The sequence below is a fragment of the Pithys albifrons genome, chromosome 34 (assembly GCF_047495875.1).
Source record: "Pithys albifrons albifrons isolate INPA30051 chromosome 34, PitAlb_v1, whole genome shotgun sequence".
Classification (NCBI taxonomy): Eukaryota; Metazoa; Chordata; class Aves; order Passeriformes; family Thamnophilidae; genus Pithys; species Pithys albifrons.
Window position 1 is genome coordinate 1,121,703 of NC_092491.1, and position 27,674 is coordinate 1,149,376.

General features: G+C 53.8%; 2 protein-coding genes across 3 annotated transcripts in view; both read right to left on the reverse strand.

Moving 5' to 3' along the window:
- Positions 1–310: 310 nt before the first annotated feature.
- The window catches only part of LOC139684177 (zinc finger protein 850-like), a 107,356-nt gene continuing 79,992 nt past the window's right edge, over positions 311–27,674 (reverse strand). The window contains 3 exon segments of the mRNA XM_071579780.1: positions 311–1,531; positions 20,272–20,486; positions 20,544–20,695. Coding sequence (XP_071435881.1) covers positions 462–1,531; positions 20,272–20,486; positions 20,544–20,695 — 1,437 coding nt within the window. The 3' untranslated portion in view covers positions 311–461.
- On the reverse strand, positions 11,631–17,240 carry LOC139684178 (serine/threonine-protein kinase pim-1-like). Of its 2 annotated transcripts, none has more exons than XM_071579783.1 (8): positions 17,078–17,240; positions 16,886–16,936; positions 16,313–16,679; positions 15,479–15,655; positions 15,092–15,201; positions 13,516–14,821; positions 12,781–12,853; positions 11,631–12,258 (listed from the first exon to the last, which is right to left on the reverse strand). In XM_071579783.1, exons 1-5 carry the CDS (start codon positions 17,147–17,149, stop codon positions 15,095–15,097), a joined length of 774 nt encoding a protein of 257 aa, XP_071435884.1. In that variant the 5' UTR covers positions 17,150–17,240; the 3' UTR covers positions 11,631–12,258; positions 12,781–12,853; positions 13,516–14,821; positions 15,092–15,094. The 2 variants fall into 2 exon arrangements, with proteins under 2 accessions (XP_071435884.1, XP_071435883.1); XM_071579782.1 differs by having other exon boundaries at positions 15,067–15,201.

Here is a 27,674-nt window from a genome sequence, read left to right on the forward strand (position 1 = left end):
ATGTTGGAAGAACCTGCCCCTGTGAAAGGGGATTGGACCTTTAGAGTATAAAGGGATTGACTGACAACCATTTGACTCCTGGGGTTGCCTCACCATCAGGATGTTAATCTGGGGTTGAAACCAGAGCGGAGTCCCCTCAGCCAACCACTGATACATTTGCAAACAGGGCATTGTTTGCTTGGACATTCCAATGAGGGATGTCCTGGCACAGGCCTAAAGTCATCAAATCCCCTCATCCTACAGGATTTTCAAGGTCAGGTCTGTGTCCTGATGGATGTTCCTCCCACTCTGTTCACCCAGATGCCTACAGGGAACCAGGAGGATGAGGAGACCACCAGCCAGGTGTTTTCCCAATGTGAGTCACCAGGAATGTTGGTCACCAAGACTCTACCCTAAGTGGGTCACCAGGTCTTTACCCAACATGGGTTACCAGGTCTGTGCTCAATGTGGGTCACTGTGGATCATTCAACATTGGTACTCCAATGGGTGATGGAGCTGGAGCAGCAGACGAAGCTCTTCCCGCAGTTGGGGCACTCTGAGGGCTTCCCTTACTGGTGGGCCCGTTGGTGTTGGGTCAAGGTAGAGCTGTCAGTGAAGCTCTTCCCACACTCGTCACACCTGTAGGGCCTCTCCCCAGTGTGGATGCGCCGGTGGGTGACGAGGTGCGAGCTGTGCCTGAAGCTCTTCCCGCAGTCGGAGCAGCGGAAGGGCCTCTCGTCTGTGTGTGTGCGCTGATGCTTGAGGAGATTGGAGCTGGTGTGAAACCTCTTCCCGCACTCGGAACACTCGTAGGGACGTTCCCCGGTGTGGAAGCGCCGGTGGGTGACGAGGTGCGAGTTGTGCCTGAAGCTCTTCCCGCAGTCGGTGCAGCGGAAGGGCCTCTCCCCGGTGTGTGTGCGCTGATGCACCAGGAGATATGAGCTGCTGTGAAACCTCTGCCCACACTGGGAACACTCGTAGGGCTTCTCCCCGGTGTGGATGAGCTGGTGGGCAACGAGGCGGGAGTTGTATTTGAATCTCTCCCCGCAGTGGGTGCAGCGGAAGGGCCTCTCGTCTGTGTGTGTGCGCTGATGCTTGAGGAGATTGGAGCTGGTGTGAAACCTCTTCCCGCACTCGGAACACTCGTAGGGCCTCTCCCCAGTGTGGATGCGCCGGTGGCTGACGAAGTGCGAGCTGTGCCTGAAGCTCTTCCCGCAGTCGGAGCAGCAGTAGGGCCTCTCCCCGGTGTGTGTGCGCTGATGCACCAGGAGATATGAGTTGCTCTGGAACCTCTTCCCACACTGGGAACACTCGTAGGGCTCCTCCCCAGTGTGGATCTTCTGGTGGCTGATCAGGCGGGAGCTGCATCTGAAGCTCTTCCCACATTCCCTGCACGTATAGGGCCGTTCCCCAGTGTGGATGTGCTGGTGGCAGATCAGGTGGGAGCTCTGGCTGAATCCCTTCCCACATTCCAAACACTTGTAGTGCTTCTCCCTGGTCTGAAGCTGCTGCTGCACCATCAGGTCAGAGCTCTGGCTCAAGCTCTGGCCGCCTTCCAAGAACAGCCTTGGGTGTTCCTCCTCACAGCACACTGGGCTGGGTTTGGAGCTTCTCCTCCTGGGGCATCTCCGTGGCTTTTCCTCCCCACTCACTTCCTGTACCCTGAAGTCATTCAAAACAGCCTCTGCCAGCAGGTTCTGCCGGGGGGATTTGTCCTCCGTGCTCCCCGTGCTCAGCTCGGGGCCTGGGGCAGGAGGGAACAAGCACAGGCAGGGCATTTGCCTCCAGGCCACAGGGAAGGCCAAGGACATCCCCCCAAACCCGGCCCCGGCAGGACGGCGTCGGCAGCGGGGCTGTCCTGCAGCCGGGGCCATGCTGGGCTGGAAGATGCAGCACAAGGGAGGGGCAAAGGGGCACTGACTTCCTCCTCACCTGCCTGGGAGTCCCGGGGCATCTTCCTCTTCCTCGCAGCCTCCTCCTCCATCCTGACAAGCTTTGGCAAGGAGAAATCCTGTTTTCTGGGGCAAAACAAGGTGTGAGTGCCTTGGGTTGGGGGTTCCTCCTCCCAAAGACCATCTCTAGAACTTACTGAGCTTCTTGTGTCCAGAAAAATCTCCAAAATTCCAAGATTCAGCCAAGAAAATACTGAAAGGAACTCCTCCTCTCTGGCCTCTCCATTTTGGGGTTCTGGGGGTCCCCGCTGTCCTGGCTGCTGGGGGTCTCCTGTCTGTTCAGGGTCCTCCCTCTCCAGGCTGCCGGGGCTCCAGAAACCCCTGCCCGGCCATTCTCAGGTTTCCTGTCCCCACACCCCTTAATTCTGTGACTCCAGGACAACCCTGACCCCCCTTTCCCACCCATCCCACACTCCCTTTTCCTTTAACCTGCCATCCCCTGGACTCCCCTTTTAGGGGCACAGGGACCCCCTGGACCCACCAACTACCTCTCCCACCCCAGTCCTGCCTGTCCTTCACCTTGGCACCCTCCTGATCGCCCACTCCCAGGCACTGGGATCCCCCTGCACCCCCTTATCCTGCACCAATATTCCCCTGCATACCCTTTCCTGGCCATTCCACCTCTTCCAGCCCCCACACCTCCTGTTTTGTTTTGGTTTTTTTCACTCTGGGACCCCTGGAACTCCCACTCCTGAATTTCCCAGACCACAGACTCCCCCTTCCCTTTTTGGAACACTGGGGGACCCTTTCAGTCCCTTTCTCTGGACACACTGGATCTCCCTACCCCATGATTCCCCTTTCCCCAACACTGGGGACCCCTGGACCCCCCTTTCCTGGGCACAGGGTCTCCCTGGACCCCCCATTTCCCTTCTCCAAGCTGCTACATCCCCCCTTCCTTGGACCTCTGGCCCCCTGAAAACCCCCTTCCCCAGCTCTGTGTCCCCCCTGCACAACAAAGATTCAGCCCCAAAAAAGCCTCCCAGAAGTTCCCGCTCTCTGATCTCTCCCCTTTGGGCTTTGGGGGGTCTCCCCTAATGGGCTTGCTGGGGGCCCTACAGGTATTGGAGGTCCCCCCTCTCCAGGCTCCCTGTTTTAGTGTCCCAGGGGGGTCTCTGAGCACCCCGAGAAGAGACTCAGGGCAGAAGCCGCCCCTGGGACCCTCGGTATTCCTTGGAGGGGTTTGGAGGGCCCTGGAGCTGTTTTGGGAGGTCTGGGAGGGAGCTTTGGGGGGATCCTGGGATAGTTGGGGTAGGTCTAGAAGCGGTTTGGGGGACCTGGTGTGGTTTGGAGGGACTGGGAGAAAGAATAGGGGGGGTCCTGAAGAGGTTTAGGAGGGTCTGGGTGGGGGTCTGGGAGGAGGTTGAGAGAATTTGGGCAGGTCTGGGTGCCCTAGAAGGGGGTTTGGTGAGTCCTGCGATGGTTTCGGGGGTCTGGGAGCTGACTTTAGGTGAGTATGGGGGCATTTTAGCGGTCCTGGGCAGTTTAGACGGTCTGGGAGAGGTTTGGGGGGTCTGGGAGGGGTTTAGGAGATCTCTGGGGTGTTTGGGGCGGCCCGGGGTGTTTCAGGGGCTTCGGAGAGTTCAGGACGGGATGTGGGGCATCCTGGGGCTCCAGGGCAGTTTGGGGGGTCCCAGGTGGTGGGTTAGGGGGGTCTCAGGGGTATTTTCGGGGGGGATTTGGGGCGTTCTGAGGCGCATCCCGGGCTGGGGGGAGAGGCTTACCCGGCTCCTTCACCGTCACGGCCAACACGGCCCCGGGGGGGTCCCGGGGGGTCTGTGGGGGGTGGGGGGGTCGTGAGGGACCCCCAAAACCCGCCCCGAGTCCCCGAATGCCCCCGAAACGCTCCCAAATTTTCAGAAATTAGCCGAAACTCGCCGCCATCGCTCAACTCTCCCGCCAGCGCCGTCGAGTCCCGCCCTCCGTCTGCGCCGCCTCTGATCGGGATGCAGCGGGCGGTGACGGGCCAGGGAGTCCGCGCCATTTTGGGCCTGTCCCGTACTACATCTCCCGTCATGCACCGCGCCCCCGCTCTGGCCAATCACAGGCGGCACTACAACTCCCGCCCCCCCCGCGCCCAATCGGGTCGGTCCCACCCCCATCGCAGCCCCCCAAGTGCCCCCCGGACCCCAAACTGCCCCAGAAGGGCCCCAGGACCCCCAAGTGCTCCCCCGACACCCACCAGGACTCCCAAATCACCTCCCTGGACCCCCAAGTGACCGCTAAAATCCTCTTTGGACCCCCAGATTCCGTCCCTGGGCACTCGAGTGACCCCCAGGGGTCCCCTCGGACACCCAAGTTCTTTCCCAGTGCCCCATAAATGCCCCTCACACCTCAATGGGACCCCCAAGTGCCCCCCAAGTTCCTTCCAGGCCCCCAAATCCACCCCAACCTCCCCAAAGCCCCCCAGCCCCCCCTTCCCATGGGCCCTTCCCCGGGATTTGGGGCTCCAAAGGGACACTTGGGGGTTGGGGGGGATTTGGGGGCATTTGGGGGGCTGGTGAGTTGGGGAAAGGATTTTGTGTGGAATTGAGGGAATTTAGAGTGGAATTCAGTGGATTTGAGGTGAAATTAGGAGAGTTTGGGTAGAATTAAGGGAATTTGGGATGGAACTAAATAATCCTTATGTGAAATTAAGGGCATTTCTGTGGAACCTTCAGGATTTGGGATGAAATACTTGGGATTGTAAGAGGGATTAAGGTATTTTTGAGTGGAGGTCAGAGATTTGGGATGGAATTAGGGATATGTTGGGTAGAAATAAGGAAATTTTGCATGTATTTAAGAAGATTTGAGGTGTAAATAAAGAGAATTGAGAGATTTTAGGTGAAATGAAAGTAATTTTTGGTGAAATTTATGGGATTGGGGAGGTTATAGATGGAATTAAGGGAACTTTGGGCAAAAATAATGGAGATCTTCAGGAAAATTAAGTGGATTTGGGGGTAAATGAGAGGAGTTTTATGTGGAATTAATAGAATTTTGGGTGGAAGACACGGGAGATTTGGGGCAAAATCAGCAGGACTTTGATGGGTTTATAGAGATCTGAGTTGGAATTAAAGCAACTTGGAGTAGAACCATTGTGGTATGAGGTGAAAATCAGGGAATCTTTCGGTGGAATTAAAGGGATTTTGAGGGTAATTGTGGGATTTTGAGTGGAATCCTGGGGATTTGGGGTAAAACTGGGGGGATTTGAGGTGAAAGTCCCAGGAGTGTGTTTGTTTTCAATGGTGAAACTTATGAGTTTCAGATTGCAGCAAAAATAGAGGAAAAATCCCTCTCTGCCTGTGTCCAGCCAGTTCTCAGAACAAAGCAGGTCCCAGTTGACTGATGAGAGACATGATGGGGCTGGGGAGGTGTGGAGCAAGGTTGTCCCCACTGTCAGACCTCATGGGATTGCTCTGCAATTAGTCCAGACCTTCTTAGGAGAAAACCTGGGCCAATATCAATCAGAGAATGCTGCAATCACCTCTTCTCTAAAAAGAAAAGTAATTATCCAAATCATTTGAAATAAGAATGCACATTTGTTAGAAGCTCTTTCAAACCTTTTTCCAAGACTGTATTAGGCAACTTTCTTAATTAACTCTCCTTGATTAGAGGACAAACTCAGAAAGAGCCATGATCTGTTGGGACTGGCTTTACCTTAACAAGCCCCGTGGTGCATTTGGTGCTGAGCCCTTGAGCCTCAGGTCCTGAGAGGAGATTGCACAAACCTTTCCATATGTCAAAGGCAGAAGAAAATCACAAAGTGTCTCAAAGCACTAATGGTCCCACTGAGGGCCATTCCCAACACAGGCTCTTCACAGACTGGTAGGAGGAGATAATTGGAAGCCTTGATTGAATAAACCTCTCATAGACTCAGCTTCAAAAGGGAAGGGAAAGTATCTCAATAAATGTTGAGTCCCTTGAAGCATTAACAAGCCTCACCTTGGGCTGTTACTGACAAAGCCTCTCAGGGGTCTAATTAAAGCAGATCATTGCAGGCCATGATTTCACAAACCTCTCATTGAGTGGGTGTCAAAAAGAAATACTTCAATAAGCTTTGAGTACCTTGAAGCATTAATGAGCCCCACTGAGTGTTGGTACTAAGACTCTCAAGGGACTGGTTACAGCTGATAATTGGAGGCCTTAATTGAACAAACCTCTCAGACTCCAAACCAAAAGCAAAATTAAAAGTACTTTGTAAAACCTGCAGTCCCTTGAAGATTTCAGGAGCCCCCAAGGGCCATTCCTGACAAAGCCTCCCCAGGGACTCGCCCCAGCAGACCCTTGGAGGCCACGACTGCAGGGAGGCAAAGGCTCTGGGAGCAGCTCAGGTGCTGAGCAAAGCCTGGCTTGGCTGGAGGCAGCAGAAAGGCCCAGCCCTGACCCCCAGCCTGGGGAAGGCACATCCTGTCCCTCACACCTTGCTCAGGGCTCTGCCGGGGGCACTGGCATGGGGGGTGATGCTGAGGGCAGGGCAAGGGGTGACAGTGCCCAGCCTTCCTGGGGCTGTGCCAGGAGGCCACGAGGCCCCAGAGCCTCAGCACAGCAGGTCTGCTCACAGCCCTTGGTGGCACAGACGATGCTGTGCCCGAGGGGACAAAGACTTGGGATCTCTTGCACTTCTGGCCCAGTCACTTGATGTCCCTCTGGGAAGGAAGAAACCACCTCTCAGAGGTGGGTGACAAACCAGTGCTGGGAATGGTCATTGGGAGGGGCTGGTCTGTGATGGATGTCCTGGGGCACCTTGAGCAGAGTGTCTAAAGTAAACAATTTTCAGCAGAAAGGACTTCACCAACAAGCTTATGAAGTTTATAGTGAAGACCTTTTATTGCCCAAAGCACACAGTTCATATAGGGTAGGACTACAGCTTGTTGGCTAAAAGAGTTACACACCACCACGCCAGATACTTCATTGGTTAAAGCCTGTCTCTCACAAGTCCCATGTTTATATTATTTCATCCTGGCTGTTTTCGTGCCCCTGCAGAGTCCTGTGAATTCCTACGATGTGAATTCTTGGGCAGTAACCCCCTCCCTACCAGCCAGCAGCAGCTGAGCTCTTTGCTGCCTCTGGCTGACAGCTGAGTCTCACAGGGCTTTCTATAGGTCTGAATTGCTCACTTTGGATTTTACTGTAACAACAAATCCCCTTTCTTTATTTTGAGCAATTCAGATTTATAGCATTGACTTGTGAAGTGAGTCTACAACACACTACAACAGGCAAAGCAATAGAACTAAGACAAGTACAGTGATTAAAACAATTGTTAGGCCTTCTTTCAGAAAATTGAATAACCAACCATTAAATCTCAGCCTTTTCAACCAAATATCAAAAGCAGATGATGTTACCATTAACTTTTTCATATAGTCTTTTAGCCATCTTAAATCTGCATGAAAAGACACTGAATGATCTGACAAATTCATGCAGCACATCCATCAAATTCCTCAAAACTAAGGCCTTGAGCTAAAAGCTGTGCTGAAAGCAAAGAAAATTAAAAGCAACTACTTTATTTTGCAATAATGCAGCCTAATGCATATTTCAATCAGTGGTAAGTCAAGGCATCTACATTCTACAGGTGGTTTTTTGGTCTTTAAAGATGCATCCATCAGTCATGTCAGACATCAGAGAATAGACACACACACACACGCTGGCATCTTGACAAGTCTTTGCAATTGTGCCACAAAAATAGCAACAGCACTTCAGCAGGGGCTTTTAGGAGAAGGCTACTGCATCTGTGACAGCAGCACAACTGTCACCATCAAAAAATTCACCAAAAAAATCTACAAGTCATTTTTAGAGCAATTTGTTTAGCTGACTTCATTTATCATTTGTTGCTCTTGACTTGGTTTTTACTTGCACTTCTGTCACTTCTTTATTCTTTTTCTGATGTTAATGTCACTGCTGTTCTCCCCCGATTTTTTTTTTTGAGATCCATAAAATTATTTATTTAATATCATCTTTCTTTTTCTCTTTTTGCTTTTTCCATAGTTTTCTCTCCCTTTATATTTTTAGAATATTTAGTGAAAGTACTAATTGACAATACACTTAAAAGCTACAAATGCAACCTTATTCTAATGACTTAAACCTTAACCAAATTAACATTACTCTGCTAACTCAATTAACACTTTAAATCTTAACTTATTCTGCTTAACATCTTAATTTATTAACAAATTAAAAACACTATTCGATTTTACCCAAAATCCTTATTTTCATAACAAATTAAAAATAATATTCTATTAGCTTAACAACTATCTTAACAAAAGAAGGAGCTTTATCCTATCTGCTTAACATCATTATCTGTAACAAATGAAAAACATTCCTGCAGGCACTGTCAGTGATGCATCAAGAAACTTAAGAAACCTTAACAGAAATAGAACAACACTACACAACATTATTTCTATAAACTTGTTATGTTGCATCAAGTCTTATATTCATAAAAAGCAGAGCTTAACATTTCTTATTCTTATAATTCTAGTGTTACTTGTGGTAAATATGCATTCTTGTATTTAAAAGAACAGATCCTAACCAATCTAATGTTATATAACCAAAACCATTCTCTGCTTTAATTCACTTCAGAACTCCTAAGAAGAGCTGTTTGAAAATGCTTAATTCCAACAGATGGAAACACCTCAATTACTATCAGGTGTTATGAATTTTGAATCTGAAGGATCAAATTAAAAGCTTTAATCAGTCACTCACATGTTCAGGTAACTGATCTTGATTCAGTCACAGGAAACTGGTTGTCCTCATCCATCGCTGACTTCAACCTGTGGAGACAAAAATAGAAACTTTTCTCCAAATTATTAACAGCTGACAACATTCTATAACTTTTAAACAAGAACCAAATAACAGAGAAATCAGTTCAACAGATCCCTTCTAGGCTTCTCTGTTGCCCTCCAATTGCTGGAGAAAGCAGCTGCATTTTGGCTGTGCATGATGTCCTGTACGGCTGTGACACAGGGCACCAGGTGCCTGTCCCGCTGTCTCGAAGGCAGCTGGGCTGATGTTTGTTAGAGCGGGGTCACTCACGCTGCTCTCTGGGTCACTGACAGGCTCGCAGACTGTCAGGGGTGCGCTGGAACCACAACAACCAGAGCCCTTTGGGAGACTACATCACCCAGGGGTGTGTGCAAGGAGCTGATGTCGCATCAAAGCTCTGCCTGCCCACGGTGACGTCCCCGAGGGACCCGCCTCCCTCCCCATCGGAGGGGGGGCCGGCCCCTCCCATCCCAGAGTGGCAGCGCCACTTTCAAATTTCACAGCAAAAATCCTCTCAGCATCGAAAACCTGGAATGGGGGGGTTGTCTTTGCAAGCACAGTTCTCCTCCCAGTTCCCGTGTCGCGCTGTCTTTCTGTCTTGTGCCGGTTCCGGGACCCCTCGCAGGGCGGCGGGGACGGCGGGCGGGAGCGGCGGGGGGTGCAGCGATCCCCGAAAGCGGCGGGAGCTGGACCCGCACGGCGGCGGCGGCCGGGGCTGGGGGGGTGGAGGCGGCGGGAGCGAGAAGAGGCGGCGGCGGCGGGACGTGGGGCGGGGGGGGCAGTGCCCTCGCAGCGGAGCCAACACGGAGCCACAGCGAGAGCCGGCGGGAGCGGGGGGAGAGGCGAGGGGTCCGCCAGAGCCTGTGCGCGACCCCCAAAGGTGTCCCCCAGGTCAGCCCGCAGGGGGGGGGGGCGGCGGGAGCGAGAGCCGATCGCGGCCAGCGCGGAAAACCGCGGCAGTCCCTTCGGGTTTTATGTCCCGCAACGCATCCCTTGCAAGCTTCTTCCTAATTCTGAGTTTATACCAGAGGCTTCTCCTCATGGCCCCCACGTAAACCGCTTAAACGCCGTAACATCGGGGAAAAAAAAGGTCTCTTATCTTGTGCCCACTTTCAAAACTACTGTAAAGTCCAGAAATGAAGGCAAATCCCTTTCTTAGACAGGATATAAACAGAAGAGCTTATCCCCATCTCTTCCCCAGCCGCTTGCCCACCTGAATTTTTGAGCAAGATTTGCCGGACGACTTTTCCTGTCGCTCCATGACGCGTCTTTTCTGTCTCAGGCTCCGCGGGGCACAGCGGTCCTGCCTGACCACCGGGGCAGTGGTCCCTCTCGGCTGGAAACTTCTCCGCCTTTCATCCTCGTGTCCTACTGCTTCTCCTTCAGGGTGCAGGGGTGGGGAAATGCAACCATGGAGGGAATATCTTCCTCATGGTCCGAGGGTATCAGCCGTATTCGGGCGCCAGTTAAAGTAAACAAACTTTCACGGACAGAAAGGACTTCACCAACAAGCTTATGAAGTTTATAGTGAAGAACCTTCCTGGTTCCGTGTAGGCACCTGGGTGAATGCAGAGGGAGGAACATCCATGGGGACACAGACTGTCATTGGAAATTCGTTGGGGAGAGGGGATTTGTTAACATTAGACACCCAGAAATCTCACCTGCTCTATCCAATCATTTCCTCAGCTGGCATCAAGAAATGCAGGATAATCTTCAAACTCTTTTCCAACCTCTTTCATTCTGTTTCTCATTCTCTATGTCCCATGATGCCCCCAGTCTAAACCTGTGGACACTTGACCCAGACACAAAATACTTTTATTTTGTTTTGATTTTGTTTTGATCTATCTTCATCCCTTAAAAATGCAGGATATTTGGGTAAAATAAAGAAAGTGAACAAGAACACCTAAACCCTCACTATTTTACTGGAATTTGGGGGAAATGGGAGTTTGGAGGATTTTGTGGATTCTGTGGGGATTTGGTGGAATTTTCTCCATTGCTTCTTACTCCAAGAGCCCAAAGGGATTGATCTGTCACCTCAAACCCCATCAATTCCACGCCAAAATTACCTGATCTCACAGTCCCCTCAAAATGCCCAAAATGGGTGGGATGAGGATTTGCAAGGGTTGGGATATGAATTGGGAGAGGTAGGATAGGAGTCAGGGTGGGGTGGGATGGGGGAAATTGGGCTTGGGAAGGGTGTCTTCATGCCCGGAGTGGCTGGAATGGGAATTGGGAGGGGTGGGATGGGGTCTCGAATTGGAAAGCTGAAGGCTGGGATTGATGACACCATGGGGAACAACCCCATTCCTGAGGGCATTTTGGAGTATCTCCTAATCCTTCAGCTGGAGGACACTCAGGGTAGCCCTCGTTGCAGTTCCAACTTCCTCTGCAGGGGCCGAGGATCTCTGCTCTGTGGGGACCAGGGAGAGGACCTGAGGGAATGGCCTGAAGTTGTGTCAGGGCAGGTTTAGGGTGGATGTTAGAAAAAAAGGTCTTCCCCAGAGGGTGGTTGAGCACTGACCAGGCTCCCCAGGGCAGCGGTCACAGCACCAAGACTGCCAGAGCTCAAGGAGCGTTTGGATGATACTCTGGGGCACAGGATGTGACTCTCAGGGATGGTCCTGTGCAGAGCTAAAGGTTGGACTGGATGATCTTTGGAGGTCCCTTCCAACTCAGCGTATTCTGTCTTCTGTGATCCCCTCCATCCTCTCCTATGGAACAGCTCCTCTAGTGCAGCTGCCAAAGCCCCAGAGCCTCCAGCCCTGGCCACCCCAAGCTCCCCTGCCCCAACCTGCTGCGGGCCTTGCAAAAGCAACAAACTACAGAAAGATTTTACAGTGTAAGAATCTTTATAATAACATCAGTCTATAAAATGTATTTACATTATAAGGGCCTGTGTAACAACAATAATCCATGGAACATATTTACACAAGGACAACATAACAATATATAAAACACACAGATACAGAACACATTTACACTATAAGGGTCTTTATAAAAACAACAATCTTCTTTGTAAAGTCAGCAATTATAAAACATACAAAATGACCACCCGTTGACTGCAATTGCCCAAAGCACAAGTGGAAACAAAGTCACCAAAGGCATTTATTTAGGGACAACTTGGGTTTTTAGAGGGTTCTGAGGGAAGGTTCTGGAACTTGGCAGTGACTGGACAAGGGTGTGGGCAGAGTGTGTAACTGGGCAACCAGACAGCCAATGGGGAACAACTCATCAAAAGTGGGAACAGCAACCAAAAGGAATCCAGGGATTAGGGCAAAGATGAGAAAAACTATGAGGGGAAGAAGATAACATGCTGAGTATGCAGGGATGGAACCACCAGGCGAATAACCGTGAGCAGAAATACCACAAACGGGTAACAATAAACCTTCAAAAAGTAAGAACCGTACAAAAAAACATGCAACTCAAACTTCAGCAGTGAAAGTCTCCAGTTTGTCTGGTCCAGGTTGGTCCACAGCCCCATCATCCTAGTAAGTCCACCTTCTGAAATGTTCTTTCCAGTCCTCATAATTAAAGCATTCACCCAAAGTAAAATATATGTACAGAAGTGGCATATCCATGTCCATCCTGTCCATCAGTCCTGGAAATAAAGCAAGGGCACGGTCATTCCTATCACAGCATTTTAGAACAGTCTCCACATGAACCAATCACTGCCAGGCTGCAGGTGATGGATTACACATGGGTTGGAGAGGACTTCCTGAGTCCTTCTGTGTCCACTTTGCACCCTCACAGGACTGCTGAGAATGGGGCCAGCTCTCCTGAGGCTCAGCCAAGAGGCACTGCCCTCATCCAGCACCCACTCCCAGCTCCTCTTCTCCTCCCACAGCACCCACAGGGACCCCTGAACCTCTGCTAATTAGGCCCAAATTACTCAGACTCTGCATCAGGATGTGAGGCTCAAGCCCTCACTTTTCAGCCCATGCCTGGGGGATGCAGCCAGGCAGGAGCAGCCTTTCAGCTCTTGGGGGGATGCAAGGAGCAAGAAGTAGCTGCTGGAAAAAAACCCTGGGAGTGGTGAGCTGCTTCCCAGCCCATGCCAGCACAGTGCCACACATGGAGAAGCCTCCTGGGGGACCACAACCCCTTGCTCCACTGTCTTTACCTGCCATCAAAGGAATAGCACAGGAGAGCTCTGGCTGAGCAGGTGCCACCTCTGGAAGAAGGTCTTCTTCCACCTGCAAAGGAGTCAGAGGGAAAATGTGATAAAACAAAGAGAAAAAAGAATGGCACAGAGCAAAAGCTGAGGAAACCACAGAGCCAATGGAAAGGAAAGTGTGCTGCTTGTGGGTCTGGGGCTCACCGCCTGCCCCACACTGCAGGAGCCCAGGCTGCAGGTGAGACCCACACCAGCATGGACACAGCTCTGTCCCAGCAAGTGAGGGGGGCTGCAGCACCACGGAGAGCAGTCAGGAGGGGAAATTATATGAAAAATGCCACAAAACCAAAAGCAGGCAGGAAATATTAACAAGAACATTAATCAAAGAACCAGACACGGTTAAAGGACCCAGGAGTACACACAAATGGTAGCACCCCATCAGGGTCCTCTGCAACATCCACCCTGCAAGGGGAGATCTTCACTCACCCACCAGCCCCTGCCTGCCCTCCTTGAGCCAAAATAAGGAGGGTTTTTCCTCCTGTCAAGCTCTGCAGCCTTGGGCACTGTTCACACTCAAGCTGCAGGTCCCACAGCAGAGACCACACCTTGGAGCTCACAGGCCAAGAGAGAAGACAGCAGGGCAACAACAAGCTTTGAACCTCCATCCCCATCCCCTCAGATTGAGGAGAGAGGAGGAGGATGCTCCTGTAGACAAACCACACCACAGAACAGCTGTCCCACCTCATGCTCACTCCTCCTTAACTCCCACTCCCGGCAGCAGGCTCAGAGCTGCTCCAGCAGGTCGGGCTCCAGGCTCTGCTCCTGCTCTGGCATTTCCAGGAGCAGAGGGTCAGAGAGCTTCAGCCATTCGGCCCGCTGAGGGTCAACAGGAATCATAACACATCAGATCCACAGGGATCAATAGCACATGGCTGGACACATGGGCTCAGGGAAAAATAGCTTCCCTTCAGAATATGGGGGTAACCAGCCTCTTGTGCAGGATTTATTCCCTCTCCCACACTGCCACAGGGGTGCTGACCCACCGGGTCTCAGCAGATCCACAGAAATGCCAAAATACCTGTGGCAAAGATGCTTCCCCCATCAAAGGGGCAGGTAACTATGACCATCCTTTCCTTTGACAAAAACAACTAGCTTTAATCCCACGTAACAGTCAGCCCAGGGCACTGCCAGGTTTGCAGGACACCCCACTGGGAACCCTGGAAAGAAGCCCAGCTTCCAGGGCTATGTATCAGCTCCTCACCTACCCCACCAGGATGGGTGGGAGCCGTTTGTCTGATCTGTACTTACAAGTCTCTGAGAAGATTTCACAGCCCCCCAGGCCTGTCCTGATGCTTAACATCCTTAGAGCTAAAGAGCTTTTATCTTAGTGAAATCTTCTCTGCTACCAAAGAAGCCCCTCTATACCTGCTCCCATGGAAGCTGCGGGGACAGCCAGGCAGCATCCCCAAAGAGCAGCCTCCTGCACCCACAGGGCTGTTATCACGTCCCCTATACCCCTTCCTCCCTCCTGCATATCTTCCCTAGAAGAAATAACCCCAAGGCCTTCTTCAGAGGTCATTTTCCCTTCAATCTCTCATCCCCCCAACTCTCCTATTCTGCACTCAACTGCAAACCAAACCAGCCGCTGCACAGGTTCTGCAGCCCCACCTTTGTGTTGGTTTCTGTCAGGCCCACTCCCCCTGCCCCAGCCCCTGCCCAGGGCTGGGTGAGGCTCTCGTTTCACAACCAGCCCAGACCTCCCCTCCACCCCCTGCCAAGGAGCAGCTTGGCTGTGGGCTGAAGAATTAATAGCATTTCCCACCAGCAAAGGGGGGAACCTTCAATAGCCAGCCAGGCCCACATCTGGGAGCATCGCCCTGGGGGTGTACTCATCTGTAAACTAGGTGTGGAAGACAGCTTTGATGGTGGTGCCAGCTTCAAAGTCCATCATCTTCAGGTGGGCATTGTCCAGGTCAACAAAGAGGCCTTGATGTCTCTGGCAGCAGGCCCACCCAATACAGCTTCTCCAAGGGCTCCTTCTCCATCCCTGTGGGCGAGACCAGGCTGTCAGCATTGTGCCAAGGGCTCCAGCTCTCAGCAAAGCAGGGCGAGCAAAACCAGGTTGGATGGTGGCCAGCAATGCATGGAAGACCAGGTGTCCAGCTCAGCTCCCACACTAAGAGGTGAGATGCGTTTCCATGTGCTAATCTACCCCTAGTGCCACACTTATGCCAGAAAAGTCTGGTTTTCTTTGCTTCTTATTGCCAGGAGATGTGTGGAGCGGTTACTTGCCAGGTCCCTCGATCAAACAAAGCACCTTCTAGGGCAGGTGCATGCCCTGCACCCAAGGATGGCAGAATAGGTCTTCCAGTGATGGTCTCTCTGAGGGGCGGATGGACAAACACCACTTGATAAGGTGTCGGCACTCTGGGGGAGAGAAACCAGAAACTGACGGTCAGCTGGAGAAGGATCCTGTCCCCTTTGTCCCACTGTCTGTGTGCCCAGGCCATTCTGGGGGCACTCAGAGCTGCATCCAAACTTCCCGATTACTTCTCTGTTTTGGAGGAGAGCAGGATGGCAGGACATGTGCCACCTCCTCCAGCCAACCAGGGGATATAAACAGCTTCAAGAGCAGGATCCACATGAGCCCGCTGCCAACTCCCAACACCATTATTCCCCCCATGCCACAAAGATGGGTATCCACCTCGAGAGACCGGTTGTGGGAACAGGAGCTGCCCCCCCATGGTGCTCCAGCCTTGCAGGAAAGGGTGCTTCCCGCAGACCATCTGGTAGAGCAGGATGCCCAGGGACCAGATTGTTGCCCCCTCGCCGTGGTAGTACTTGTGGTGGATCCACTCCGGCGGACTGTATGACAGTGTTCCTATGGAATACAGACAGAGCTCACCAGGGGGATGCTTCCTGCTCCCAGACCCTCGCCTGAGCATCCCTGGGGATGTGGCACCTGCCCCACTGCCACACGCTGGGACCCGCTGCCTTCTCACCAGCACCTGACAGCAGCTTACAAACTCTGGGTTGTAGGAGAAGCCACCGGTGTCCAAGAGGGCAGCAGAAGTCCTGGGAAGGCCCAACCATTACCCACAAGGAACAAACCCACCCAGTGGTGAGGAAAAGCCATGCCTTCTCCCTGCCCCACTGCACTGCCCTCAACAGTTAATCAATCATAAGACAAGGCAAACAAGGGGAGCAGAGCAGCCCATGACCTTCCTGGCATGCACACCTAACCAGCTGCTGCAGGAGTTCTGAGCCCTCCTCTCTGCTACCCTCACTGGTGTTTTTATCAGGCTGGCTCCGCCCTGTACCCACTCCAGCCCAGGTCGGGATGAGTGGTGAGGGCTGGCAGCAAGGCTGGGGACTGGCTTGCAATAGCTCACCCACCCCATCCCAATCCTAAAGCAACTTGGCTGGAGAATTAATCCCATTCTCTCTCAGATTAATGGGGAGTCCCCAGTGCAGCATGGCCATGCAATGCCTGAGGTGCCGGTACCAGGAGCATCCCCCTGGGTGGGTGTGGGCTCACCTGCAAACTGGGTGTACACCCTGTCCCGAAGGAACGTGCCGCATCCAAAGTCAATGAGTTTCAGGTTGCCGGTGGCCAGGTCGAGGAGGATGTTTTCGGGCTTGATGTCACGGTGCAGGACGCCACAGCTGGTGCAGTGCTGTACAGCCTTCAGCACTTGACAGAACAGCTTCCAGGCCACCTCCTCTGGCAGGAACTTCCACTCCCGGATTAAGTGGAAGAGGTCCTGAGACCACTGTGGACGCTCCATCACCAACAAGAAAGCGTTGGAGAGCTCAAACCACTCCAGGAGCTGGATGACACCAGGAAACCCAGTGGACACCTTGTTCAGCAGCACGATCTCCAGGGGCGCCCGGGTGCCGTCGGGCTGCGGGGGGACCACGATGTCGTCAGTGCCACTGATGATGTGTCACAGCTCTGTCTGGTACCCCTTACCCAGCCTGGAATGCTCCCGCCCCGCACTGACCCCACGCCCGCTCTCCCTCCAAGCGTCCTGGCGGCTTCCACCCTCCCGGGCTCGGCTCCTCCCGTCCCGTCCCGCCCCGCTTGTTTCCGCTGGCCCCGCTCACTCACCAGCTTGCCCCAGTGCCGGATGCGATTCCGACGCACGAGTTTGATGGCCACCTGCGAGCCAAGGGGAGCAGCGGACTGAGCCCGCTGCCCGACCCGCACAACCCTCCTTCTCCTCCTCATGTTCCTCCTCCTTCTCTTCCTCCTCCTCCTCCTCCTCCTCCTCCTCCGCCCGCCGCCGGCCCCGCCACTCACCGGGGCTCCGTCCTCGAGGCGAGTCCCCGCGTAGACTTTGCCGAAGCCGCCACTGCCCAGCAGCGAACCCATCCGGTAGCGCCTGTACAGGAGCTCCTTCGCCTTCCCTGCGGGCGAGACGTGGCCGGCAGCGTTCGACCCGGGGCCCGGCACGGTCCCCGAGCGCCCCTCGACCGCCTTGGGTTGGGTTTCCCCGACCGCCTTGGGCTGGGTATCCCCGACCGCCTTGGGCTGGGTATCCCCGACCGCCTTGGGTTGGGTATCCCCGACCGCCTTGGGTTGGGTATCCCCGACCACCTTGGGTTGGGTTTCCCCGACCGCCTTGGGTTGGGTTTCCCCGACCACCTTGGGCTGGGTATCCCCGACCGCCCCAGGCACCGGCCGCTCGCTGCTCGCGGCCGCGCTGCCGAGCGGCGGAGCTCTGGCAGGGGAAGCCGCAGACGAGGCGGCAGCGGCCGCGGCGCCGGTGTCCTCTGACAGCCCTGGGAGGCACCGGGGCCGGACCCCCAGCAGGGGCAGCCCTCGGGCTCCGGCTCGGGCTCGGGCTCGGGCTCGGGCTCGGGCTCGGGCTCGGGCTCGGGCTCGGGCTCGGGCTCGGGCTCGGGCTCGGGCTCGGGCTCGGGCTCGGACTCGGGCTCCGGCCCGGAGCCGGAGCAGGCGGAGCCAAGGGGCGGCGAGGCCGAGCCCGTCCCACAGCCAGCCGCAGATTCTCGTCCAGCAGCGCCGCAGCCGGCACGCCGAGACTCGGGCAAAGGCGAGAGCGCGCCGGGCCAGGCAGGGGCGGGGACGGGGCGGCCCCGGCCAGGAGCGGGGAAGGGACACCGGGGCCATGGCCCGGGCCGCCAGGGGCAGGGGGAGACCGGGAAAGGGAGAGGGACACCGCGGGAGGGACAGCGGGAGAGGGACAACGGGAGAGGGTGCGGGACACCGGGAGAGGGACACCGAGGGTGCGGGGCACCGGAGAGGAAGAGGAGGAAAAGAGTAATAGTATGTGCGAGAGCGAATCGCTGCTGCCGCCGCTGTCGCCGCTGCCGCCGCTGTCGCCGCTGTCGCCAAAGTGCCAGGGCCGTTTGTCCGTTTGTCCGTCGCCCGTTTGTCCCCGCGCGCCCCGGAGGCAACCCCTCCGCTCCGAAGCAGCCCCGGCCGGAGTCACCGACTTTTTCAGCTGCCTCTTCACTTTATTAAATAAACTCCTTTGGCGGCAACCTTGCCCCTTGCCGCCGATGCTCGGCATCTCCCGGACCCATCCCGCCCGTTCGTCCTGCCCTGCCGTCGCTTCCTCCCATGCCAAGCGGACTTGTCCCTGTTCTTTGGGAAGGCATTTGCTCGGTGAGCAGCCCCGGGGCGTCTGGCCAGCGCCAGTCAGAGCAAGAGCCAGAGCCAGCCCGGGGGAGGGCAGAACAGGACGATGGGGAGGGAGAAATCCAGCCCCTTGGGGTCAGCGCAGCTCCCCAGCGGCACCAGGGCTGTTTGTGTTCTCCTGTCCGGTTACAGGGGGAAATTGGAGACTGTGGAGAGAATTAAAAAGAATAGAAGTACAACACTGGTTTTGCTGCCATTTGGATGCCAGACCATACTAATAAATCCAGGTTTAATTTGGAATGCACACGATTTAGCAGCTTTTGCAGTACACAATATCAGCTCCCCTTCAAGGGACAATGGGAAAAGTGTGGGAGAGCAGGAGAAAAGGGGGACTGGGAGCTCCAAACTGAGTGGGAAAGGAGGTTAGACTTTGAAACCGAGCAGGGCAGGGGGGAAGCAACACTCCCAAACTGAGCTGGGTGGGAGCTGGGGATTGTGGGGACGATGGGAAAGGGGGGCAAGATGGGAGAAAAGGGGTGTTGGACAGGGGGCAGGGGAGCAGAGGACAAGGGATTCTCACAGGGCTCCCCCCTGTCCTCCATCACTTGAGCCCAGGGGCTCTGTGGGGGATGGATCCACACTGGGGGGGGTCCCCAAACTCCCTGTCCATCCCTGTGAGCTGATGGGTGTGTTCCCCCCACCCAGAAGTCAGTGCTGCAGCAGCTGTGGGGCAGAGTGGGGTGGCAAAAGGAGGTCCAGGGTGGGCCCCTGAGCTCCCAATGTGCTGTGGCAGCTGGGGGCTGCTGGGGGAGAGGAAGTGGCACCCCATGACCTGTGTCCCTGCACCCCCAGGCGTGTTTCAGTTCCCGGGAAAAGCTGAGTGTCACTTCTCAAAAGGCCCTGGCCTGGAGGATGGTGGACAGGTACAGCTACAACCAGGAGCAGCTCGGGCACCTCGTCAGTGATTTGGGAACTTTGGTGGGGAACAGCCCATGTGGGGAGACCCAGGCCAGGCACTGGAACAGCCAATGGGAATTTCTGGAGAACAGACAGGCTCAGGGGGACACGGACTGCTGACACAACTATGAGATCATGGCCACGTTCACCCAGCCTGGGTACCCCCAATTTTGGGGAAACCTCCCTCAGATCCCCCCAGAACAGCCAAGTCCTCAAAAACATCTCTCTGAATCCCCAAATTCCCCCCAAATCCCAATAACATGTTGGAGTTTACATGTCTTTGTTTGATTTCTTTATTTTTACCCCAGTTTGGGGTGGTTTTAAGGGATGAAATGGAACAAATAAAAATCAAAGCCCAAAGAAAAGGATTTGTATGTCAGCATCATGTGAGTCTCCATGGGGTTGGGTTGGGTGGGTGCAAGAGCCTTTTTTGAAGAGGTTTCCACACCACTGTCTCCAGACTCTTGGTCTTTGCCCCAGTCTGTCACCCCTTGGCTGTAGAAGATGCTTGGGGGGCAGAGAGAATCATGGAATTATTTAGGTTGGAAAAGTCCTTAAAGATCATCCAGTGTTGCTTGATGGCACCAAAAGAAACAATTAGACAGAGCAGGAGAGACGTTTGGAGGTCAAAAGTCAACAAATCAGCTCTTCCCAATGAATTTCCAATGTCTGTCTGTGTCCCTGTGGATGTTTCTCCCTCTGTGTTCACCCAAGTGCCTACAGGGAACCAGGAGGATGTGGAGACCAGGAATGGATCCCAGTGTGGATCACCAGGAATGTGGGTCACCAGATCTGTTACCAGTGTGTGTCCTCCGATGGGTCACGAAGTTGGGGAGCAGCAAACAAAGCTCTTCCCACAGTCAGGGCACTTGTAGGGCCTCCCTTACTGGTGGCTGTGTCAGCATCTGGTCAAGGCACAGGGAAACTCTTCCAACACTCAGGACACTCACAGGGCCTCTCCACAGTGTGAATGCGCTGGTGGTTCATGAGGTTGGAGCTGTGGCTGAAGCTCTTCTCACACTTCCCACACTTGTACGGCCTCTCCCCGGTGTGTATGTTCCAGTGGGTGACAAGATTGGAGTTCTGGTTGAAGCTCTTCCTGCAGCTGGTGCAGCAGAATGGCCTCTGCCCCATGCGCGTGGGCTGATGCCTGAGGAGACACAAATTGATCTTAATCCAATTTCCACACTCAAAACACTCATAGGGCTGGATCAGGTTGGAGCTGCTGCTGAAGCCCTTCCCACATTTCCCACATGTGTAGGGCCTTTCCCCGGTGTGGGTATTCTAGTGGCGGATCAGGTTGGAACTCCAGCAGGAGCACTTCCCACATTCCAAGCACTTGTACGGCTTCTCCCCAGACTGAAGCCACTCACAGACTTCCAGGTGGCAGCTCCAGCTGAAGCTTCAGCCGCCTTCCCCACACACGGTGGGTCTTTCATCCTTGGAGCACCCTGGGTTGGCTTTGGAGCCCCCACCACCACCCCACTCCACCCCCCAGGTATCTCCCTGGCTTTTCCTCCCCAGTGACTTCCTGCATCCTGGAGCTGTTCAAAACAGCCTCTGCCACCAGGTTCTGCTGGGGGGATTTGTCCTCTGTGCTCTCCGTGCTCCCCGTGCTCAGCACGGGACCTGGGGCAGGAGGGAACAAGGACAGGCAGGGGATTTGCCTCCAGGCCACAGGGAAGGCCAAGGAGATCCCCCCAAACCCGGCCCCGGCAGGACGGCGTCGGCAGCGGGGCTGTCCTGCAGCCGGGGCCATGCTGGGCTGGAAGATGCAGCACAAGAGAGGGACAAAGGGACACTGACTTCCTCCTCACCTGCCTGGGGGTCCCGGGGCATCTTCCTCTTCCTCGCAGCCTCCTCCTCCGCCCAGTCAAGCTCTGGGACAGAGAAATTCTGGATTTGGGGGAAAAACCAGATGTGAGCACATTGGGTTGGGGATTCCTCCTGCCCAAGTCCATCTCTAGAAGTCACTAGGTATCCTGTGTCCATAAAAACCTCCAAAACATCAAGATTTATCCCCAAAAGACCCTCCCAGGTGTTGCCCCTCTCTGGTCTCCTCAACTCGCTTTTCCTGTTCCAAGTGTCCATCGTGATAGAACAAAGCCTGCCATCCAGAGGGGTGGAAGACAGTCCTGAAAAGAAAAAGAGCTGTTCAAGGGCAGGAGATAGATGGAAATGGGATATGGCTTTGAGATCATATGGTATGAAATAAGGGGTGGAATGTGATGTGTTTGATAAACCCCACAACTCAGATTAAAGCTTTACTTTTATAGTAGGCCCAAGCCAAATTTAGTAGGCCTTGTAGACCCCAGAGGCAGGATGGGTCAGCTGCCATTAAACAGCCTATGATGTATTTCAGATCATATGATGTCAAATCGGTATAAAAGAAATGGGGAGGAGGAGTTTCTTTCTCTTCTCTTCATGGTTGCTGTTCAGGGAGGACATGCTGTGACCGTGTCAGAGCATTAGGCCTCACTGCCACCCCACTGCTACTTTATCTTGGGGAAGTAAACATTTTATTGTTAGCTTCTCTTTTTCTTCTGTTTGGGTATCTCTCGGGAGGTGAGTGGGGTGTCCAGAGTGGTGGATTTTGCCGTTCGGTGGGGAAGTGTAGAGTTGTTATTATCTTTTGCTTTTGTGTCTATGTGTTATATTGCATTTTGCTTTCAATTTTCTCTTTTCTGCGTAAATAAAGAAACTCTTTCTGGTTTAAGTTTCAGTTTTTCCCTCCCTTTCCCTTGGCAGGGTGGGGAGAAGGCTGCATTGCTGTGGTGAATACTTGGCATTTTGCTAAGGTAAAACCACAATGCCTTGCCTTGCCTTGCCTTGCCTTGCCTTGCCTTGCCTTTCCTTACCTTGCCTTGCCTTGCCTTGCCTTGTTTTGCCTTACCTTGCCTTGCCTTGCCTTGCCTTTCCTTACCTTGCCTTGCCTTACCTTGCCTTGCCTCGCCTCGCCTCGCCTTGCCTTACCTTGCCTTCCCTTGTCTTGCCTTACCTTGCGTTGCCTTGCCTTGCCTTGCCTTCCCTTCCCTTCCCTCCCCTTGCCTTGCCTTGCCTTCCCTTCTCTTGCCTTCCCTTGCCTTGCCTTCCCTTGCCTTGCCTTGCCTTGCCTTGCCTTCCCTTGCCTTCCCTTGCCTTGCCTTGCCTTCCCTTCCCTTCCCTTCCCTTCCCTTGCTTTCCCTTCCCTTGCCTTGCCTTCCCTTGCCTTCCCTTGCCTTCCCTTGCCTTCCCTTGCCTTCCCTTGCCTTCCCTTGCCTTCCCTTGCCTTCCCTTCCCTTCCCTTCCCTTCCCTTCCCTTCCCTTCCCTTCCCTTCCCTTCCCTTCCCTTCCCTTCCCTTCCCTTCCCTTCCCTTCCCTTCCCTTCCCTTCCCTTCCCTTCCCTTCCCTTCCCTTCCCTTCCCTTCCCTTCCCTTGCCTACTGTTCCACTGCCCTGCCTTACTTGCCCTTCCCTTGCCTTGCATGGCCAGGGAGGAGCAGGAAAGGCAAAGCAAGAGAGTTGCAGGCAAAGCTTTACAAGGGAAGGGAAAGGTAGGGAAGGGAAGACACAGCAGGGGTAGGTAATGTTAGGAAAGAGAAGGGTAGGCAAGGCAAGACATGGATAGACAAGAGAAGGCACGGAAGGTGTAGGACAGGCAAAGCAAGGGAGGGTTTAGCAAGGGAGGCACAGGAAAGACAATGCAGGTGAGTAGTAGGCAAGGAAAGTGTGAGAAATAAAAAGAGAGGGTTCGTTGTGGGAGGTGTGGAAGGAAGGGGTTTTGGTTGATTTGAACAGTTGAATTAAAAGGTTCTGTGTTAATTGCTTTTTGGAAAAGCGGAATGGCCCTGTAAGGGGGGGATTTCTCCACATGCAGGTCAGACAGGCGGATTTGGCGGGCAGTCTGTGAGGCAGCAGCCTCAGCAGGGGGGCTGTTGTCAGGGTCTGCAGCCGGTGGTAGGGCCTGTTAGGGCGACTGGATGGGCCAATCAGCGTTGATGACGCAGCAAGAAATTGCCCAAAGAAGGCAGTGAAGAAGTGAAGTGATGGAGTAACCTCGAATCAGCAGGCACGGGACCATACATGGACTATGGAGGGATGGACTCCTGGAGGGGAGGGAAGAGGGCGTGGGGTGAAGGAAATAAATGGGGGTGACCTCCCCCTCCCCGGTGTGCTCCCCAGTGTCTTCGCTGTGGCGAGGCACCCTGTGCGTGCAGTTTGGCCATTAAACCCTATTTTGTTTGCTCCTTCAACTCGTCTCTCTAAAAATTCTTTGAGCCGAGATTTTTCTCACAGAATCACTCTGTGTTCCAACCTGGAGTCACTCTGTGTTCCCACCAAAAGTCACTGTGTGTTCCCATCTGGTGCCATAATTTATTCCCACCTGGATCAACTCTGTGTTCTCACCTGGAGCCTCTCTGTTTTCCCACCTGGAGTCGCTGTCTGTTCCCACCTGGAGCCAGAATTGGTTCCCGACTGGATCCACTCTTTGTTCTCAACTGGAGTGACTGTGTGTTCCCACCTGGTGTCACTGTGTGTTCCCACCTTGACCCACTCTATGTTCCCAACTGGATGTAACCTGTGTTCCCACATTGAGTAACTCTGTGTTCCCAACTGCAGTCACAGAGTGTTCCCAACTTCACCCTCTGTGTGTTCCCACCTGCAGTCAATGTGTATTCCCACCTGAAGTCACTGTGTGTTCCCTTCTGAAGTCACTCTGTGTTCCCACCTGGAACCTGTGTGTGTTCCTACCTGGAATCACAGTGTGTTCCCACCTGGAGCTCTGTGTGTTCCTACCTGGAGCCACTGTGTGTTCCCACCAGGCCTCACTCTGTCTACCCAAGTGGATCCACTCCGTGCTCCCCCCGGGAGTCACTGTGTGTTCCATCTGGTGACACTGTGTGTTCCCATCTGGAGTCACGGCGTGCTCCCAGCTGGAGTCATGGAGTCACTTTCTGTTTCCTCCTGGAGCACTGTGTGTTCCCATCTGGAGTCATTGTGTGTTCCCACCTGGAGTCATTGTGTGTTCCCACCTGGAGTCGCTCTGTGTTCCCACTCGGAGTCACTGTGTGTTCCCATCTGGTACCACCATTGTTTCCCACCTCGATCCACTCTGTGTTCCCACCTGGATTATCTGTCTGTTCCCACCGGAACTCACTGTGTGTTCCTACCTGAAGCCTCTGTCTGTTTCCACCTGGAGACACTGTGTTCTCCCACATGGAGGCGCAGTGTGTTGCCACCTGGAGTCCCTGTCTGTTCCCACCTCGAGGCACTATGTGTTACCACCTGTAGTGACTCTGTGTTCACACCTGGAGTCACAGTGTGTTCCTGCCTGGAGTCACTGGATGTTCCCACCTCCTGTAACAGTCTGTGCCCACCTGGAATCGCTTTGTGTTGCCACCTGAAGTCACAGTGTGTTCCCACCTGTAGTCACGGTGGGTTCCCGCCGGGAGCCACTCTGTGTTCCCAACTGGACTCACTCTGTGCTCCCACATTGAGAAACTCTGTGTTCACACCTGGAGTCACTGTGTTTCCACCTGGAGTGACTCTGTGTTCCCGCCTGGAGTCATTGTGTGTTCCCACCTGGAGCTTTCTGTGTTCCCACCAGGAGCTTTGTGTGTTCCCACCTGGAGCTTTCTGTGTTCCCACCAGGATCTTTGTGTGCAATCTGTGTTCCCACCTGGAGTGGCTCTTCCCACCTGGATTCACTGTGTGTTCCCACCTGGAGCTTTGTGTATTCCCATCTGGAGTTTTGTGTGTTCCCACCTGGAGTCACTGTGTATTCCCAGGTGGAGTCACTCTGTCTTCCCACCTGGGGTCACTGTGTGTTCTCAACTGAAGTGGCTCTTCCCACCTGGATTCACTGTGTGTACCCAATTGGAGTCACCCTGTGTTCCCACCTAGAGCTCCCGTGTTTTCCCACCTGGATTCTCTGTGTGTTCCTGCCTCGAGTCACTGTATATTCCCACCTAGAATCACTGTGTATTTCCACCTGGAGCTCTGTCTGTTCCCACCTGGAGTCACCGTGTGTTCCCACATGGAGTCACTGTGCGTTCCCACATGGAGTCACCGTGTGTTCCCACCTGGAGCTCTGAGAGTTCCCACCTGGAGTCACTGTGTGTTCCCACCTGGAGCTCTGAGTGTTCCCACCTGGAGTCACTGTGTGTTCCCACCTGGAGCTCTGAGTGTTCCCACCTGGAGTCACTGTGTGTTCCCACCTAGAATCACTCACTGCCTGTTCTAACCTGGAGTCACTGTGTGTTCTCACCTGGAGTGACAGTGTGTTCCCACCTGGAGTCACTGCCTGTTCTACCCTGGATCCGTGCTCTGTTCCCACCTGGAGTTGCCGTGTGTTTCCACATGGACTCACTCTGTGTTCCCACCTGGAGTCACTGTGTGTTCCCACCAGGAGTCACTGTGTTTTCTCACCTGGATCCGCACTCTTTTCCCACCTGGAGCAGCCATGTGTTCCCACCTGGAGTCTCTGTGTCTTTCCACATCGACTCACTGTGTGTTCCCTCCTGGCCTCACTGTGTGTTCCAACTTGGAGTCACTCTGTTTTGCCACCTGGACTCAGTGTGTGTTCCCACCTGGAGTCACTGTGTGTTACTACATGGAGTCACTGTGTATTCCCACCTGGAGTTTTGTACATTCCCACCTGGAGTTCTGTGTATCCCCACATGAATTTTTTTCTGTTCCCACCTGGAGTCACTCTGTGTTCCTACGGGAGCCCTCTGTGTTCTCACCTGGAGACACCATTTATTCCAACCTGGATTCACTGTGTGTTCCCACCTGCAGTCACTGTGTGTTCCCACCTGGACTCATTGTGTGTTCCTACCTGCATACAGTGTGTGCTTACACCTGGAGTCACTGTGTGTTCACACCTGGAATCACTGTGTGTTCCCAACTGGAGTTTTCTATATTCCCACCCGGAATTTTGAATGTTCCCAGCTGAAGTCACTGTGTTCCCGCATGGACTCCCTGCCTCTTCTCACCTGGTGTGTTCCCATCTGAACTCACTGTGTGTTCCCACCTGCAGTTGCTGTGTGTTCCCACCTGGAATCACTGTGTGTGCCCATCTGCTGCCACCATTTATTACCACCCGGAACCAGTGTGTGTTCCCAACTGGAGTCACAGGGTGTTCCCACCTGGAATCACTGCTTGTTCCCAGCAGCAACAACCGTGAGTTCCCACCTGGAGTCTCTTTGTATTCCCACCTGTAGTCACTGTGTTTTGCCGCCTTGAGTCACTGTATATTCCCACTATAAGTCACTGTGTGTTCCCACGTGGAGTCACTGTGTGTTCCCACCTGGAGACACCATTTCTTCCCATCTGGAGTCACCCTGTGTTCTCATTTGGAGTAACTGTGTATTCCCTCCTGGAGTCACTGTGTTTTGCCAGCTGGAGTCACTTTGACTTCCCACCCGGAGTCACTGTGTGTTCCCACCTGGAGTCACTGTGTGTTCCCACCTGGACTCTGTGTGTGTTCCCACCTGGAGTCACTGTGTGTTACTACATGGAGTGGCTGTGTGTTCCCACCTGGATTCACTGTGTGTTCCCACCTGGAGTAACTGTGTGTTCCCACCGGGAACTGTGTGTTCCAGCCTGGAGCTTTCTGTGTTCCCACCTGTAGTCACTGTGTGTTCCCACATGGAGCTCTGTGTGCTCGCACCTGAAGTCACTGCGTGTTCTCACCTGGAGTCACTGTCTGTTTCCACCTGGAGTCACCGTGTCTTCCAACTTGGACTCACTCCGTGTTGTTACCTGGAGTCACTGTGTGTTCCCACCTGGAGTCACTGTGTGTTCCCACCTGGAGTCACTGTGTGTTGTTACCTGGAATCACTGTGTCACCACCTGAAGCCACTGAGTACTCCCACCTGGAGTCACTCTATGTGTTCACTTGGAGTCTCTGCGTGTTCCCACCTGGAGTCACTCTGTGTTCCCAACTGGAGTTTTCTATATTCCCACCTGGAATTTTGTCTGTTCCCAGCTGAAGTCACTGTGTTCCCACATGGACTCACTGCCTCTTCTCACCTGGTGTCACTGTGTGTTCCCATCTGAACTCACTGTGTGTTCCCACCTGGAATCACAGTGTGTGCCCATCTGCTGCAACCATTTATTCCCATCCGGAAACAGTGTGTGTTCCCAAATGGAGTCACTGTGTGTTCCCACCTGGAGACACCATTTCTTCCCACCTGGAGTCACCCTGTGCTCTCATTGGAGTAACTGTGTATTCCCACCTGGAGTCACTGTGTTTTGTCAGCTGTAGTCACTTTGACTTCCTACCTGGAGTCACTGTGTGTTCCCACCTGGACTCAGTGTGTGTTCCCACCTGGAGTCACTGTGTGTTCACACCTGAA